Genomic DNA, 15,808 nt, shown 5'->3' on the forward strand with positions numbered 1-15,808 from the left:
CCCGGCGGAGGTTCGAGTCCTCCCTCTGGCATGGGTGTGTGTGTTTGTCCTTAGGATAATTTAGGTTAAGTAGTGTGTAATATTAGGGACTGATGACCTTAGCAGTTAAGTCCCATAAGATTTCACACACATTTGAACATTTTTGAAGTTCATTTAAGAGAAAATGGCACGTAAAAAAGAGATATTTTACTAACAGAATATCCTATACAGGAAGCACTGTCAGAATAACCCAATTGTGGAAGTGATGGAAGTCACTTTCGTGATGGAAGTGATTCTGAAGCTGATGATACTGCAGCGTTTATGAACAATGGCGAAGTGCATCAGACTGCCGACTGACGAAGAAAATCCAGTCGTCACAGTGAGAGTGGCTGTTGCTGGAACACAGTTGTCCATAATAGTTCAGGCCTACCATTTGCCGATAACATTGTAGTCCATATTCCAAAAATGTGGAAATAATGAATGAACGCATTTATGAGTAACTGAGAATACCTCAACGTTTCGTGTAATATGTGCAGTTCATTAAATCAATATCATCAACATCTAACTGAACTGCAAATAAAGTCTTTAGATCGGGATAATTTTCGGGTTTCTTCCCTGAAAAGTTTCCATGACTGTTTTTACTTAGTCTCGAATTTCAGATTTGTTGATAATAATACCGACTGAAAAAGTACATGAGAGAGGTAAAATAAAATGAGTTCAGTAAGTCAGAGCACAATTTCATTACAAAATATTATATTTTCAAGCATTTCACCTGCATATCATTAAGGGTTACTGCGACCCTGGTGCGTACTTCGTGCGGCAATTTACAATATGTACAATACTAGAGTTAAAGCTTTTTTCCCACTTCAGTAGACAAGTTGTTCCTCAGTTTTAAGCATGTGAGACTAAATGGGAGACTGGACCGCAACTGAGGGCGCCTATTGTCCCTGAACGTATGACGGCGGGGCGATGAGTCTCCAGCTCCAGTAGGGACGCCCTCTGCCAAACTCGGCGGCGTCCTGCAGAGACTCCGGCAGCCTCTGCAGCGCAGTTTCCGGCAGGAACGACACCGACAGCGCTCCCAGCAGGTGCATCGCTGACAAGATGGCGAACGGCAGCCTACGGTCCACCGAGCCTCCCTGTAACAGATGGTACACGACATGAGACATAGGACGGTGGAGCATGGAAAATACAGAAATAAATAACGAAGAACAACATTTGGAGATGAAAATGAGATTATACGACACGCGACGTGTTAGGAGAAAAATTATCGTTTAGGTCGCTATTCACACCTGGCATTTTGAAACCACTTCACTGTACCATGTATCTGTCAACGCTACTGACACACCCAAAAAGAAATTTTCACCCTGCAGCGGTATGGGAGCTGCTGTAGAACTTCACGGCTGACTAGAACTCTGTGCCTGACCGAGACTCGAATCTGGCAGCCTCTGTGTTTAGCGAGCGAGTGCTCTAACAGCTGGGCCACCCGAGACGAGGCACTGGCGGAAGCTAACCTGAGAGGAAGGACCGTGAGGCGCGTTCTGATAGCTGAGTTGGTAGAGCACTTGCCTGCAAAACATAGAGGTCCCAGACTGGAATCCCAACGTGGCACAAACTGTTAATCTACCAGGAACTTTCTATATTAACACACATAAGTTATTTATTAAAGTCTTCTTACTGGCTATTTCTACGTAGTTCGAGCTAGTTTCAGCACAGTCAAACCGGATGGATATCAATGTTCACGTGATTGAAAACAGGTAAAGGTGTTAGAAAGTGAGAAGTGTGAGAAACACTAACGATTTCCAGGTTGGTTCGGTGGTTGGTTTTGGGGAAGGAGACCAGACAGCGTGGTCATCGGTCTCATCGGATTAGGGAAGGATTGGGAAGGAAGTCGGCCGTGCCCTTTCAGAGGAACCATCCCGGAATTTGCCTGAAGTGATTTAGGGAAATCACGGAAAACCTAAATCAGGATGGCCGGACGCGGGATTGAACCGTCGTCCTCCCGAATGCGAGTCCAGTGTCTAACCACTGCGCCACCCCGCTCGGTGGGATTTCCAGTTTCACAGTAGACTAGCACCACCAAATTTCTCTGCACTCTCCACATAACAAACCAGTTTGTTACAATACGGTATTTCAATCCTGAGGAAGTAGCATTAGCTGCATTTCCACCAAATACATCAGTTCTGAACAATGAAAGCTTGTGTGCACGTGTAAGCTTAACATACAAAAAAAAGAGAGGAAACAGTAGACGGAGATATTATTTTCGTGGTTCAGACCAGACACCATACGATATATCCTTGATTGAGAGAGACAAGTTGCAGTGAAAAACGGATCAAAAAATTGATAACACTAATGATTCCCCTCCCTTAGATAAGGGTACCTACCACCTGTTCGAGGAAGGTAGCTACATTCTCATCTCAGTGATAACAGTAAAATTCGAACTCCGTTTTTTTGTATGAAGGGAAAAAACTTCTACAAGTCCTGTGCTGTACGATGATATTCAGCCTTGGAAATGATTACATCAGAAAGGCGATCAAAGTGCCCTGTTCAGTCACTGAAAAGCAAAGACAACTATTAGAAAGCTTTAAACAGAAAAACACTTTTTCCTTAAGTTTTTTAAAGGCGCATTCTAAAATACACTGCTATTCAGTAAAACTGCAACACCTTGGAGGACCCTTGCAACAAACATCAATCGATCAAGAAGTGTGCAAAATTCTTGGATATGCAAATGATTAGCATTTCAGTGCAAAATAGTGTATATGAGTAGCGCTATCTATATTCTGTATATAGAGAAAGATTACCCAACGGATTTCTTATTAAGACACAGCATGTGAATGGTTATTGTTTTCTAAGAAGATCGTTTTATGTGTTCGTGTAAAGACGTTGTAAATCTGCACCTGTCTATGTCTGACAGCAGCGGAACAACCATGTTTCTGCTCGCATTGGTCGGGGTCTTACAATTGTCACGCTAATATCTCATTTATGTGTTCAGCAGGACCATGCACAACGCTGTGCAGGATCTCAATAGCCCACGCGACTAGCGCCTGAGAGGACAGAAGTATTGTTCACTCAGAGGTGCAGCATCGTACTGCCACATCATATATCTTAAGTCAGGAACTTTGTTTGGAACTAGTCAGGTATCCACATGGACAGTGCAGTGACATCTGAAGTGCCACATATTCTCAGCACTGCGACCATTGTAGCAGCTTCCCTTGAAGCATCAGCACAGACGTGCCAGCAGAGGTGGACTCAGTGATGACATTGGACGCAGAAGCGCTTTAATGTCGTTTTCTCAGACAAGTCCCAGTTCTGTGAATAGCTTGATGGACACATCCACGTGTTGAGGTTCCAAGGAAAATGAACATTGCTAGACTGATTTCACCAATGTCGTGAGAGGTGTTATTTTGTGGACTGTCATGGCGTGCACAACTTGATCACCCCTGGTTAACTTAGCGGGTACTAAGGACAGCAGGGGCATAATTAGGTAGTATGTTAGGTTGGTGGGAACGCCCTGTCATAGAGGTCTCCGTGGTATTATCTGTCAACAAGGTAACACAAGATAGCTTACTGACTGTCCTGTCCTGTCCTGAACTAGCCTCAAACAGGAGGTGGTCGACAGCAACCCTGTCCAGCACATTCTCCAGAATGAACTGGAAATTATCTGGTGGTGGGTTGGCGAGAGCCTGGCATGCCACGACACTCAAAGTGCTACCTCTTGTTTCAGTTCATTATTTTCTGGGGGTATTGAGCGATTACAAGTTTCCAGTAGCTTTGGAAATACGTGTAAACTTGGCTGGAAGTGCCTAGGTGCCCTGATTCTCATATACTGGATGGATATAACCTAGGTAATTTGCACGCCGTGTGTTACGCTACTTCATGTACACAGCTTCTAACAGTAATACTCCTCTTACTGCGTCGAACTTTAACACAATGCTATGGCGTAAAGCCAAGCGCTGGCACGCCATTTGGAAACGAGAGAGCAGAGAGGGTTGTGAAGAAGACGTCAGCCAACTGCACGCTGACCGACCCCTCTCCAGGACGACAACGCTACGGCAGTGGCCTCTATGCAAAGAGAACATAAGCGCCACGCTGACAAGCCGTGGCCCACTTCTACAGCAGCATCAAGATTAGGCACTTCAACACCATCGACTTAGGAATTGTACGGGGTGTTCAAAATGTCGCTCTGTCGTACCGTATGATTGTTAGCCGCGCGTACCGTATGATTGTTCGCCTGCCTGATTTACTTCCCTTCTACTGGACTCTCCCTTCATTCCACTGCTTCGCTTATCTCAGCCAGCGTCAGCAGTATCGTTGGTGTGTGTCGTTACGTGTTGACGTGAACGTTTAAGTTTTAAGTTTAGCTCGTGTTTCAGTGTCACTGCTTGCTGACGTTTTTGGTGATCGCATAATTTCACAGGGACTTTGGCCTCCACGACCGCCTGACCTAACACGATCTAACTTTTTCTTCTGGGGTGCAGCGAGAGCAACTGTCTCTAAAAACCGTACGAAATCCATCGATGAACTGAAAACTGCAATATCCACTTTCTTTGCTTCTGTTACAGAAGAAATATTACAGCTTGTGTTTGGAAACATCATTAGACGCATTGAATTGTGTATTCAGCGACAGGTTGGGGGGGGGGGGACACTTTCAACATTTAATGTGAAAATTAGTAAGTAAAAATGAATATTCAATAAATTAATAACTTGTATTTCACTGAGTTTTATTTCGGTATATTCACTGCGGCATACGGAACGCGCGGCTAACAATCATACGGCACTGCGGAGAGACTGTTTGAATACCCCGTATATACTGAACGACATTGTTTATTTTGTCTGTCGCCCTTTTTTTGCGACACATCTGGTCAACACCAAGTTAAGTACTGTAATCATTTCATTTTGTAATGTTATTCATTAATACGATTTGCTTGAATTGTTGTCCAGCGAACCGAGAAAGCAGTTTTCATAGGCACCGCCATATTTGACGAGTAAGCAGGATTTAACACATAATATTGTACCCCATAACTAGCAGATTACGACAGCATTTTCTTTTAAATTCGGTCAGTAACTATATGAAACATCTCAACTGGAGTAACAGAGCCCGTTACGTTAGTATTAAGTGCACCTGGCACCTTAACATGTGGACAGCGTCTAGTCTTTCTGCGCCGGCCGGTGTGGCCGAGCGGTTCTAGGCGCTTCAGTCTGGAACCGCGCGACCGCTACGGTCGCATGTTCGGATCCTGCCTGTGTGTTATGTCCTTAGGTTAGTTATGTTGAAGTAGTTCTAAGTTCTAGGGGACTGATGACCTTAGATGCTAAGTCCCTTAGTGCTCAGAGCCAATAGTCTTTCTGCTGTTTCACGCTACCACAGGAACACCCAGAGCTGAAAATACCTTCTGCTTTTATTTATTTTCCCTTGCACAGTCCGTTTAGTTTTTAACTTTACCAGTTGAATGATTAAATTCGACTGTTGTGAATTTGTCCCCCCTATTGCCAGAACTCTTACAGAGTGATGAAATGGTAGTGCCAACTTAAGTTGTAGATGGACAATGCTGAAACAAGAGAGGATGGTCAGTCACCTAGGTTGAGCGTCTATTTTTACGTGGGTCAGATGAACAAATGGTCAGAGGGGCCAACTCTCTCCGCCGCACACAGACTGGATGCTCTCAGGCAGAGGACCTGCAGGTTACTGCTCCACAGGGCTCCGTAAGTTAAGGACGCTTTCGATTAAACTTTCCTCTGGTATCATGAACAAAGATATTTTATTCTTTTAGTTTAAGTTGACGTTTCAGATAGATTATTCACTTATTTGCTTATTTGTTTATCTTGAGGATGTTAGGGAAATGTTTAAAGATCCTTTATTACTCCTAACTTTCTTGCGTAAAATCACGTGTTGATTGTAGCTTTGAGTTGTCTGCTTTATGGTTCAAATGGCTCTGAGCACTATGAGACTTAACATCTGAGGTCATCAGTGCCCTAGACTTAGAACTACTTAAACCTAACTAATCTAACGACATCACACATACCCATGCCCAAGGAAGGATGCGAAACTGCGACCGTAGCAGACGCACGGTTCCGGACTGAAGCGCCTAGAACCGCTTGGCCAGAGCGGCCGGCTCCGCTTCATGTTATTAAGGAATCCATTAAACTTGTGCTCTCAGGAGTACAATGTTAAAGTGTCATTGCAAGACCTCTCTTTTCTTCCCTTTTTTGTCATCTTTTGTCTGCCTCTTGCATAAACTGAATGATGGATTCTAATTGTGGACTTCCAGTAACGCCCCAGAACTAGACGCTTGCGGCTCAACTGCTCTATGGCGCATTGCCTGCGAAATCGGACTGTTACTTTCCCTAACTTTTCGGTTTTAAACAACATGCTTTACCTGCCACCTCGGCATCGTTTCCACTTTCATTTCCTGAATGAACTGAACCCTCATCAGGGGAGTGTTCTGCATTTTACATTTGAGCCCTGTTTAGAGAGTGATTTAAATGAATTTCATCCACCCTCCTACCTCGTTCTGCATCAATGACTGGCTTGTGTTCCATTTTGGACGACAACGGTGTGCAGCCTTTCTCACACACACACGAGCTTCGCTTCTCGTAAACATTCAAATCAATTGCTGCTTCCGCAAGCTTCCGACTCAAATGCATCACGCGCCACAACTATAGTCAGTTCTTTTCTAAATAATGCAGATTTATGCCCAAGCCAATGAAATAAAATCCACTCTAAAATGTCTTACACATCCCTATAAACAAATATGCACCACATGAACTTGCACAATGCTATTACCAGCGGCGCAACATCGGACAAGAAGTGACGCAGAAGTTACAGGCAAGACACAATTAAAAGCAAAATAGATGACACAGACAGTACATACACTGAAATAAAATGACTGCAGCATACTACAAATAGCTGAGATACAACGCAAAGCGTCAAAAGCGAGTCTAAATGTTCTCAGTGCGCCATATTCTAACTTTGAAGAAAAGGAAAACACGCACCTGTTCCACAAGATTACTAATTTTGTACGATTGCATTCTGAATTGCTGGTGTAACCATGTATCAGCAAAACAAAATAAAAACAGTGAATGCCTGCGGGAGTATGAATGAGAACAGTGGCGTTTTTAAGTTTACAAAAATAATGACAAGTTTTTCTACATCCTTATACAATTTACAAAAAATAAAATGACAGACATAAATCAGGAAAGGAGTGGTGCTTGATTGGCCAATCATTCATTGGGGTGGAAACTATACAAGTTCTCCCATGAACGCAATGAGGCTTCGTTTACATGAATCCACTCTGAGGCCAAATTCTATACAAATGGAGTCAACTACGACCAGGTATACCACAAACTACTGAACGTAGGGAGCTGTGAATATCGTTTAACAACTGTTCGCCAGTACAGCGATACTTTACCCTTTCACCTTGAATCAGACGCCAACAGAAAACGGCGCGCTCTGGGCGAAGAACGGTGCGCGGCGGCAGCTATAATGTTCTGACGCGTCCACCTAAATTTGCAAACTAGGCTGACTGGCGTTCTCATTATTTTAACGCGGAAAACTTCCCTATCAGAGCTCTGAAATCCCGGCAGACTGCAGTGTGAGATGCACCCGTTCGCTTCTCTGGCCAACCAATTTGACTTTCAGGCACGATGGCGCGTGCTGGAATTGTCAAACGTCAGATGACCGACTAAGGACAAATAAGGTCACCCTCGTGATACACGATATGTCTGAGATGATACGCAGTTTCACTGTCGGTTCAGTTGGGAACTGCCACTGGCTCTTAGTCCACCACAAGTTGCAGAACACAAGTCTCTCCCACTAGGAAAAGACCTGAAGTTCTCTACCAGGGGCGGACCAGAAGACGAAGACACCCAAGAATCATAAATATCTTCCACCAAGCCTCGTACAGATGAATTAGCTGGAAAAACTCGCCTCCACGTTGTACAAACAAATCTAACTGTCATCCACTCATTGAGTCTCCCCTATTGATTGTTCTGCTGTCCTTGTGGCCAATACAGCCACAGTACCAGGGTTCCCACACAGGGAGAGGAAGCCTCTGCTTTGCATATCCTGTCTCAAAAAAAGAAGATTTCAGAATAGGGAGGCGTCGTTCTCACAGAAAGCATGGCCGTGATTCGGTAGAAAAGGTCTACCTAAATGGGACCGCAGTCCCTCACTTACGAACAGATGTAATCTTTCCAGGCGGACCATTTCCACCTTCTGAAAGAAGACTGTTAAGATTTCCAGACAGTCGTGCCTGTGTAACATATTTACAGGATGGTCCATTGATGGTGACCGGGCCAAATATCTCACGAAATAAGCGTTAAACGAAAAAACTACAAAGAACGAAACTTGTCTAACTTGAAGGGAGAAACCAGATGGCGCTATGGTTGGCCCTCTAGACGGCGCTTCCATAGGTCAATCGGATATCAACTGCGTTTTTTGAAATAGGAAACCCCATTTTTTATTACATATTCGTGTAGTACGTAAAGAAATATGAATGTTTTAGTTGGACCACTTTTTTCGCTTTGTGATATATGGCGCTGTAATATTCACAAACAAATGGCTCACAATTTTAGACGAACAGTTGGTAACAGGTTAAATTAAAATACAGAACGTAGGTACGTTTGAACATTTTATTTCGGTTGTTCCAATGTGATACATGTACCTTTGTGAACTTATTATTTCTGAGAACGCATGCTGTTACAGCGTGATTATCTGTAAATACCACATTAATGCAATAAATGCCCAAAATGATGTCCGTCAACCTCAATGCAATTGGCAATACGAGTAACGACATTCCTCTCAACAGCGAGGAGTTCGCCTTCCCTAATGTTCGCACATGCACTGACAACGCTCTGACGCAAGTTGTCAGGCGTTGTCGGTGGATCACGATAGCAAATATCCTTCAAGCTTCCCCACAGAAAGAAATCAGGGACTTCACATCCGGTGAACGTGCGGGCATTGGTATGGTGTTTCGACGACCAATCCACCTGTCATGAAATATGCTACTCAATACCGCTTCAACCGCACGCGAGCTATGTGCCGGACATCCATAATGTTGGAAGTACATCGCCATTCTGTCATGCTGTGAAACATCTTGTAGTAACATCGGTAAACATTACGTAGGAATTAGCATACATTGCACCATTTAGATTGCCATCGATAAAATGGGGGTCCATCATTCTTCCTCCCATAATGCCGCACCATACATTAACGCGCCAAGGTGGCTGATGTTCCACTTGTCGCAGCCATCGTGGATTTTCCGTTGCCCAATCGTACATGTTATGCCGGTTTACGTTACCGTTGTTGGTGAATGATCCTTCATCGCTAAATAGAACGCGTGCAAAAAATCTGTCATCGTCCCGTCATTTCTATTGTGCCTAGTGGCAGAACTGTACATGACGTTCAAAGTCGTCGCCATGCAATTCCTGGTGCATAGAAGTATGGTACGGGTGCAATCGATGTTGATGTAGCATTCTCAACACAGACGTTTCTGAGATTCCCGATTCTCGCGCTATTTGTCTGCTACTGATGTGAGGATTAGCCGCGACAGCAGCTAAAACACGTACTTCGGCATCATCATTTGTTACAGGTCGTGGTTGACGTTTCATATGTAGCTGAACACTTCCTGTTTCCTTAAATAACGTAACTATCCGGTGATCGGTCCGGACACTTGGATGATGTCGTCCAGGATACCGAGCAGCACACATAGCACACGCCCGTTGGGCATTTTGATCACAATAGCCATACATCAACACGATATCGACCTTTTCCGCAATTGGTTAACGGTCCATTTTAACACGGGTAATGTATCACGAAGCAAATACCGACCGCACTGGCGGAATGTTATGTGATACCAGGGACTTATACGTTTGTGACTATTACAGCGCCATCTATCACAAAGCGAAAAAAGTGATCCAACTAAAACATTCATATTTCTTTACATACTACACGAATATGTATTAAAAATGGTGGTTCCTATTTAAGAAAAACGCAGTTGATATCCGTTTGACCTATGGAAGCGCCATCTAGTGGGCCAAGCATAGCGCCATCTGGTTTCCCCCTTCTAGGCGAGTTTCGTTCTTTGTAGTTTTTTCGATTGATGCTTATTTCGTGAGATATCTGGCCCGGTCACGATCAAGGTACCACCCTGTGTATATTATTTTTGTCGCTCTCTAAAAGAACCTGGCGACTTCCTGGTGTCAGGAGAGTTACAGTCTTGCCTGCACTAAACATGTGCACCAGATGCTCTGATCGTATCGTCCCAGCTTCTAACCTGAGAATGCTTGTAGTTTTGTAACCGCCCCACCGTTTGTGCTAAACCTCAGATTACAGCAGTCTCCCTTAAATGGCTTCCTCACCCGCTTTCCACCATTGGCTGCCTTCACGACGGAATGTTACCTGGCCCAGGTAAAACGTTTTGCAAACTGGCGCTCTCCTCCTCTTACCCTAAGTGGGAACAATGTCGCGGGACACAACATTCGTGCCCCATAATCCATCTTTCTCCCTGTTATGCATCGTCACCACTACCGCCCCTCTAGTGCAAGCTCTCTACAGGCTACACATGCAGTTATAAGAACATTCTGCTCAAAATGTCCCCATGTAAACAGTTCATAACCCACACATACCAAACGTAGTATTGGAAAAGATGGAGATGATGACCTAAAATATGACTGTTAATCTCACCGACAGAGTGATTTAAATGAGAGAGTGGCTTGCCACGTTTCGTCATGAGCAAGTGGATTTGTGGTGTGTTGCTGTCTACTGTTATTCATGAGTAGTGTGTTCTACCTAGTGTGGTTTCACAGAGTTTGATGGAGCTGTCTTTGTGACAGAATGACTAAAGACTGGTCTTCAGTCGATCTTGTGGCCACCATTTAACGGTTATTGATCTGTGACCCAGCACAATTACAGAACTTGAAGTGCTGAGTGTAATGAATACTAGCATGGCTATGGAATATTTATTTGTTTCATGCATTTTGAATCAACTGGATTTTGCGTAAATTGTTGCCTCCAGTCAGTCAAGTGACCTTCACTTAAACATTTTTGATCAATGTGATAGTTCAAATGACGGGAGTAAAACTTCTAATTATAACGAAAACTCACATGTATGTGAAATTTCTGTTGGTTTCAGGGATATCGAATTCACCAGACTTCACCTAAAACCTGGCATTCAGCGAATCACGTGGCCTTTGCCTGAATATTCTTCGTCTGTGGCATAGCTCAATACATAGAACTAAAATCCGCGAAAGTAAAGAATAATTTTGTGCAGTTCGAATTTCTGGTTAATTCAGGGCCCTTAATCTACTGGAGGTAGCACGAATTTCGGCCCAAAACTGGCTTAGCCGGCCGAGATGGCCGAGCGGTTCTAGGCGCTGCAGTCTGCAACTGCGCGACCGCTACGGTCGCAGGTTCGAATCCTGCCTCGCGCATGCATGTGTGTGATGTACTAGGGTTAGTTAGGTTTAAGTAGTTCTATCTTCTAGGGGACTGATGACCTCAGAAGTTAAGTCCCATAGTGCTCAGAGCCATTTGAACCAAAGATTATTGCGAATACAACAGCTACTTATATATTTGGGAAATTTCTTTTAGATACCGACTTCTACATTTTTCTAAACGGTCGCAGACACGTTTCATCTCACCAGAAACATGCTCCCCTCCCCCAACTCTTCCACGCACACTCCGAGTCCCAGTAAGCTAGTGCGTGGCAGAAGTGATGTTGGGATCACGCATGTTTCAGTACAAGAGTAAGTGACGATTCTCAATTGCCATTTCCTTTATGCCTTTGCCATCCTAAAACATCGTATTGTGTTTGACAATAATGAGATATCGGGAATACGTTAGTCTACGGGGCATTTTTTAGTGATTAACACTGCAGGATCACAGGTTAACGCATGCGCGAGGCAGCTCATTCAAACGTGAAACGCTGATGCATTAATGACCGGTGTAACCGCCAGAATGTTGTATGCAAAAGACATGCATTATGTTTTACAGGTGACAGATTTCAGTCTGTGGGCAGTCTATGCCTGTTGCACTTGTTCTGTGTCGCATAACTCCTTCTTCGTGTTTCCATTTTTTTCTTTCAGTGTATTTCATAAACTACGGATCATTAATGGGTATTAGTAGAACACTGTTCTTTCGTTGTGTGAATATATGGTGGAATTCCTGTCATGTTTTGTGGTTGAAGCAGCTCATTTAGTGCTTAATAGATCTGCCGGTTATTTATCGCATTGTAGTAATCTATAATCTGTCTCACAAATCTATATTACACTACTGGCCATTAAAATTGCTACACCAAGCAGAAATGCAAATGATAAACGGGTATTCATTGGACAAATATATTATACTAGAACTGACATGTGATTACATTTTCACGCACTTTGGGTGCATAGATCCTGAGAAATCAGTACCCAGAACAACCACGTCTGGCCGTAATAACGGCCTTGATACGCTTGGGCATTGAGTCAAACAGAGCTTGGATGGCGTGTGCAGGTACAGCTGTCAATGCAGCTTCACCATAGTTCATCAAGAGTAGTGACTGGCCTAATGTGATGAGACAGTTGCTCGGCCACCATTGACCAGACGTTTTCAGTTGGTGAGAGATCTGGAGAATGTGCTGGCCAGGGAAGCAGTCGAACATTTTCTGTATCCAGAAAGGCCCGTACAGGACCTGCAACATGCGGTCGTGCATTATCCTGCTGAAATGTAGGGTTTCGCAGGGATCGAATGAAGGGTCTAGCCACGACTCGTAACACACCTGAAATGTAACGTGCACTGTTCAGTGCCGTCAATGCGAACAAGAGGTGACGGAGACGTGTAACCAATGGCACCCCATGCCATCACGCTGGGTGATACGCCAGTATGGCGATGACGAATACACGCTTCCAAAGTGCGTTCACCGCGATGTCGCTAAACACGGATGCGAGCATCATGAGGCTGTAAACAGAACCTGGATTCATCCGGAAAAATGACGTTTTGCCATTCGTGCACCCAGGTTCGTCGTTGAGAACACCATCGCAGGCGCTCCTGTCTCTGATGCAGCGTGAAGGGTAACCGCAGCCATGGTCTCCGAGTTGATAGTCCATGGTTCTGCAAACGTCATCGAACTGTTCGTGCAGATGGTTGTTGTCTTGCAGACGTCCCCATCTGTTGACTCAGGGATCGAGACGTGGCTGCAAGATCCGTTACAGCCATGCGGATAAGAAGCCTGTCATCTCGACTGCTAGTGATACGAGGCCGTTGGGATCCAGCACGGCGTTCCGTATTACCCTCCTGAACCCATCGGTCATTGGATCTCGACCAACGCGAGCATCAATGTCGCGATACGATAAACCGCAATCGCGATAGCCTACAATGCGACCTTTACCAAAGGCGGAAACGTGATGGTACGCATTTCTCCTCCTTACATGGGGCATCAATAACAACGTTTCACCAGGCAACACTAGTCAACTGCTGTTTGTGTATGAGAAAGCGATTGGAAACGTTACTCATGTCAGCGCGTTGAAGGTGTCGCTACCGGCGCCAACCTTGTGTGAATGCTCTGAAAAGCTAATCGTTTGCATATCACAGCATCTTGTTCCTGTCGGTTAAATTTCGCGTCTGTAGCACGTCATCTTCGTGGTGTAGCAATTTTAATGGCCAGTAGTGTATTAACCCGCCTAGTCCAATGTCACAGATAACTAACGCTCATCACCGTTACAGCGTGAATTTAAAGCAAACCTGATTTGCATCCTCGTAGCGGCACTATTAGCGCCACTATTCTGCAACTAGTGCGAAATATGAATTGACATCATCTACAGATGCAGAAACAGAACCCAAAGTTCATCTGTGTCTCATAACTCCTTGGTGTTGCGATTTTTTTTCTGTCAGTGCATTTCGTAAACTACAGTTCATTAACGGGTATTAGTAGAACACTGTTCTTTCATTGTGTAAATATATGGTGGAATTCCTGTCCCGTTTTGTGGTCAAAGAAGCTCATTTAGTGCTTAATAGATCTGCCGGTTATTTATCGCATTATAGTAATCTATAATCCGTCTCCAAAATCGATATTATTTGATACCTAAAGTAAAAATAAAAAACTGAAATTTAGATATATCATGAGTTAAGGAAAGAGTGGTTTTGTAACGAGAAATTTAACAATAAAACATTGCATTGCATTGCTCATGACGTCAGCTTGTATACTCCGACATACCTAACACACATACAGAACGCATTAATGCTAGTTATCCGAAGCATATAAAACGAAGAAAATATCTTCTTACTTGTTGGACCAATTCTTCTGTCTCTAGGTAGCTTACCCGATGAGCAATCAAAGCTGGGAATGTGATGTGCACGAACGAAATTCGATCGACGCCATGTGGTGCTAACTCACGACATAAGACAACGACAATTAAAAGTTTTCACTCAATCACCTTTCATGTGGCGACGGCGCCAGTATAGTTCTTACTTGGAAAGCTTCCGGTTAACGGTTGAGTGGTAGGATTTGTAGCAGCAATTTATCCTTCAGTTTCAGAAAACGTACATTACTGTTTGTTCGGTATAGCCTAACAGATTTACTTCGATGTTTGAGAAATGTACTGGTAGATGTTTTTGTACTTTTGGGGTTTTTGTTTGCTTTCGTTTCGGTGCCTAGAGGGTACACATACACTCCTGGAAATGGAAAAAAGAACACATTGACACCGGTGTGTCAGACCCACCATACTTGCTCCGGACACTGCGAGAGGGCTGTACAAGCAATGACCACACGCACGGCACAGCGGACACACCAGGAACCGCGGTGTTGGCCGTCGAATGGCGCTAGCTGCGCAGCATTTGTGCACCGCCGCCGTCAGTGTCAGCCAGTTTGCCGTGGCATACGGAGCTCCATCGCAGTCTTTAACACTGGTAGCATGCCGCGACAGCGTGGACGTGAACCGTATGTGCAGTTGACGGACTATGAGCGAGGGCGTATAGTGGGCATGCGGGAGGCCGGGTGGACGTACCGCCGAATTGCTCAACACGTGGGGCGTGAGGTCTCCACAGTACATCGATGTTGTCGCCAGTGGTCGGCGGAAGGTGCACGTGCCCGTCGACCTGGGACCGGACCGCAGCGACGCACGGATGCACGCCAAGACCGTAGGATCCTACGCAGTGCCGTAGGGGACCGTACCGCCACTTCCCAGCAAATTAGGGACACTGTTGCTCCTGGGGTATCGGCGAGGACCATTCGCAACCGTCTCCATGAAGCTGGGCTACGGTCCCGCACACCGTTAGGCCGTCTTCCGCTCACGCCCCAACATCGTGCAGCCCGCCTCCAGTGGTGTCGCGACAGGCGTGAATGGAGGGACGAATGGAGACGTGTCGTATTCAGCGATGAGAGTCGCTTCTGCCTTGGTGCCAATGATGGTCGTATGCGTGTTTGGCGCCGTGCAGGTGAGCGTCACAATCAGGACTGCATACGACCGAGGTACACAGGGCCAACACCCGGCATCATGGTGTGGGGAGCGATCTCCTACACTGGCCGTACACCACTGGTGATCGTCGAGGGGACACTGAATAGTGCACGGTACATCCAAACCGTCATCGAACCCATCGTTCTACCACTCCTAGACCGGCAAGGGAACTTGCTGTTCCAACAGGACAATGCACGTCCGCATGTATCCCGTGCCACCCAACGTGCTCTAGAAGGTGTAAGTCAACTACCCTGGCCAGCAAGATCTCCGGATCTGTCCCCCATTGAGCATGTTTGGGACTGGATGAAGCGTCGTCTCACGCGGTCTGCACGTCCAGCACGAACGCTGGTCCAACTGAGGTGCCAGGTGGAAATGGCATGGCAAGCCGTTCCACAGGACT

General features: G+C 45.2%; 1 protein-coding gene across 1 annotated transcript in view; it reads right to left on the reverse strand.

Moving 5' to 3' along the window:
• Nucleotides 1–847: 847 nt before the first annotated feature.
• The window catches only part of LOC126176610 (solute carrier family 22 member 7-like), a 158,346-nt gene continuing 143,385 nt past the window's right edge, over nucleotides 848–15,808 (reverse strand). Inside the window, exon 10 of the mRNA XM_049923770.1 lies at nucleotides 848–1,118. Coding sequence (XP_049779727.1) covers nucleotides 918–1,118 — 201 coding nt within the window. The 3' untranslated portion in view covers nucleotides 848–917. The remainder of the gene's footprint in view (nucleotides 1,119–15,808) is intronic.

The sequence above is a fragment of the Schistocerca cancellata genome, chromosome 3 (assembly GCF_023864275.1).
Source record: "Schistocerca cancellata isolate TAMUIC-IGC-003103 chromosome 3, iqSchCanc2.1, whole genome shotgun sequence".
Lineage (NCBI taxonomy): Eukaryota > Metazoa > Arthropoda > Insecta > Orthoptera > Acrididae > Schistocerca > Schistocerca cancellata.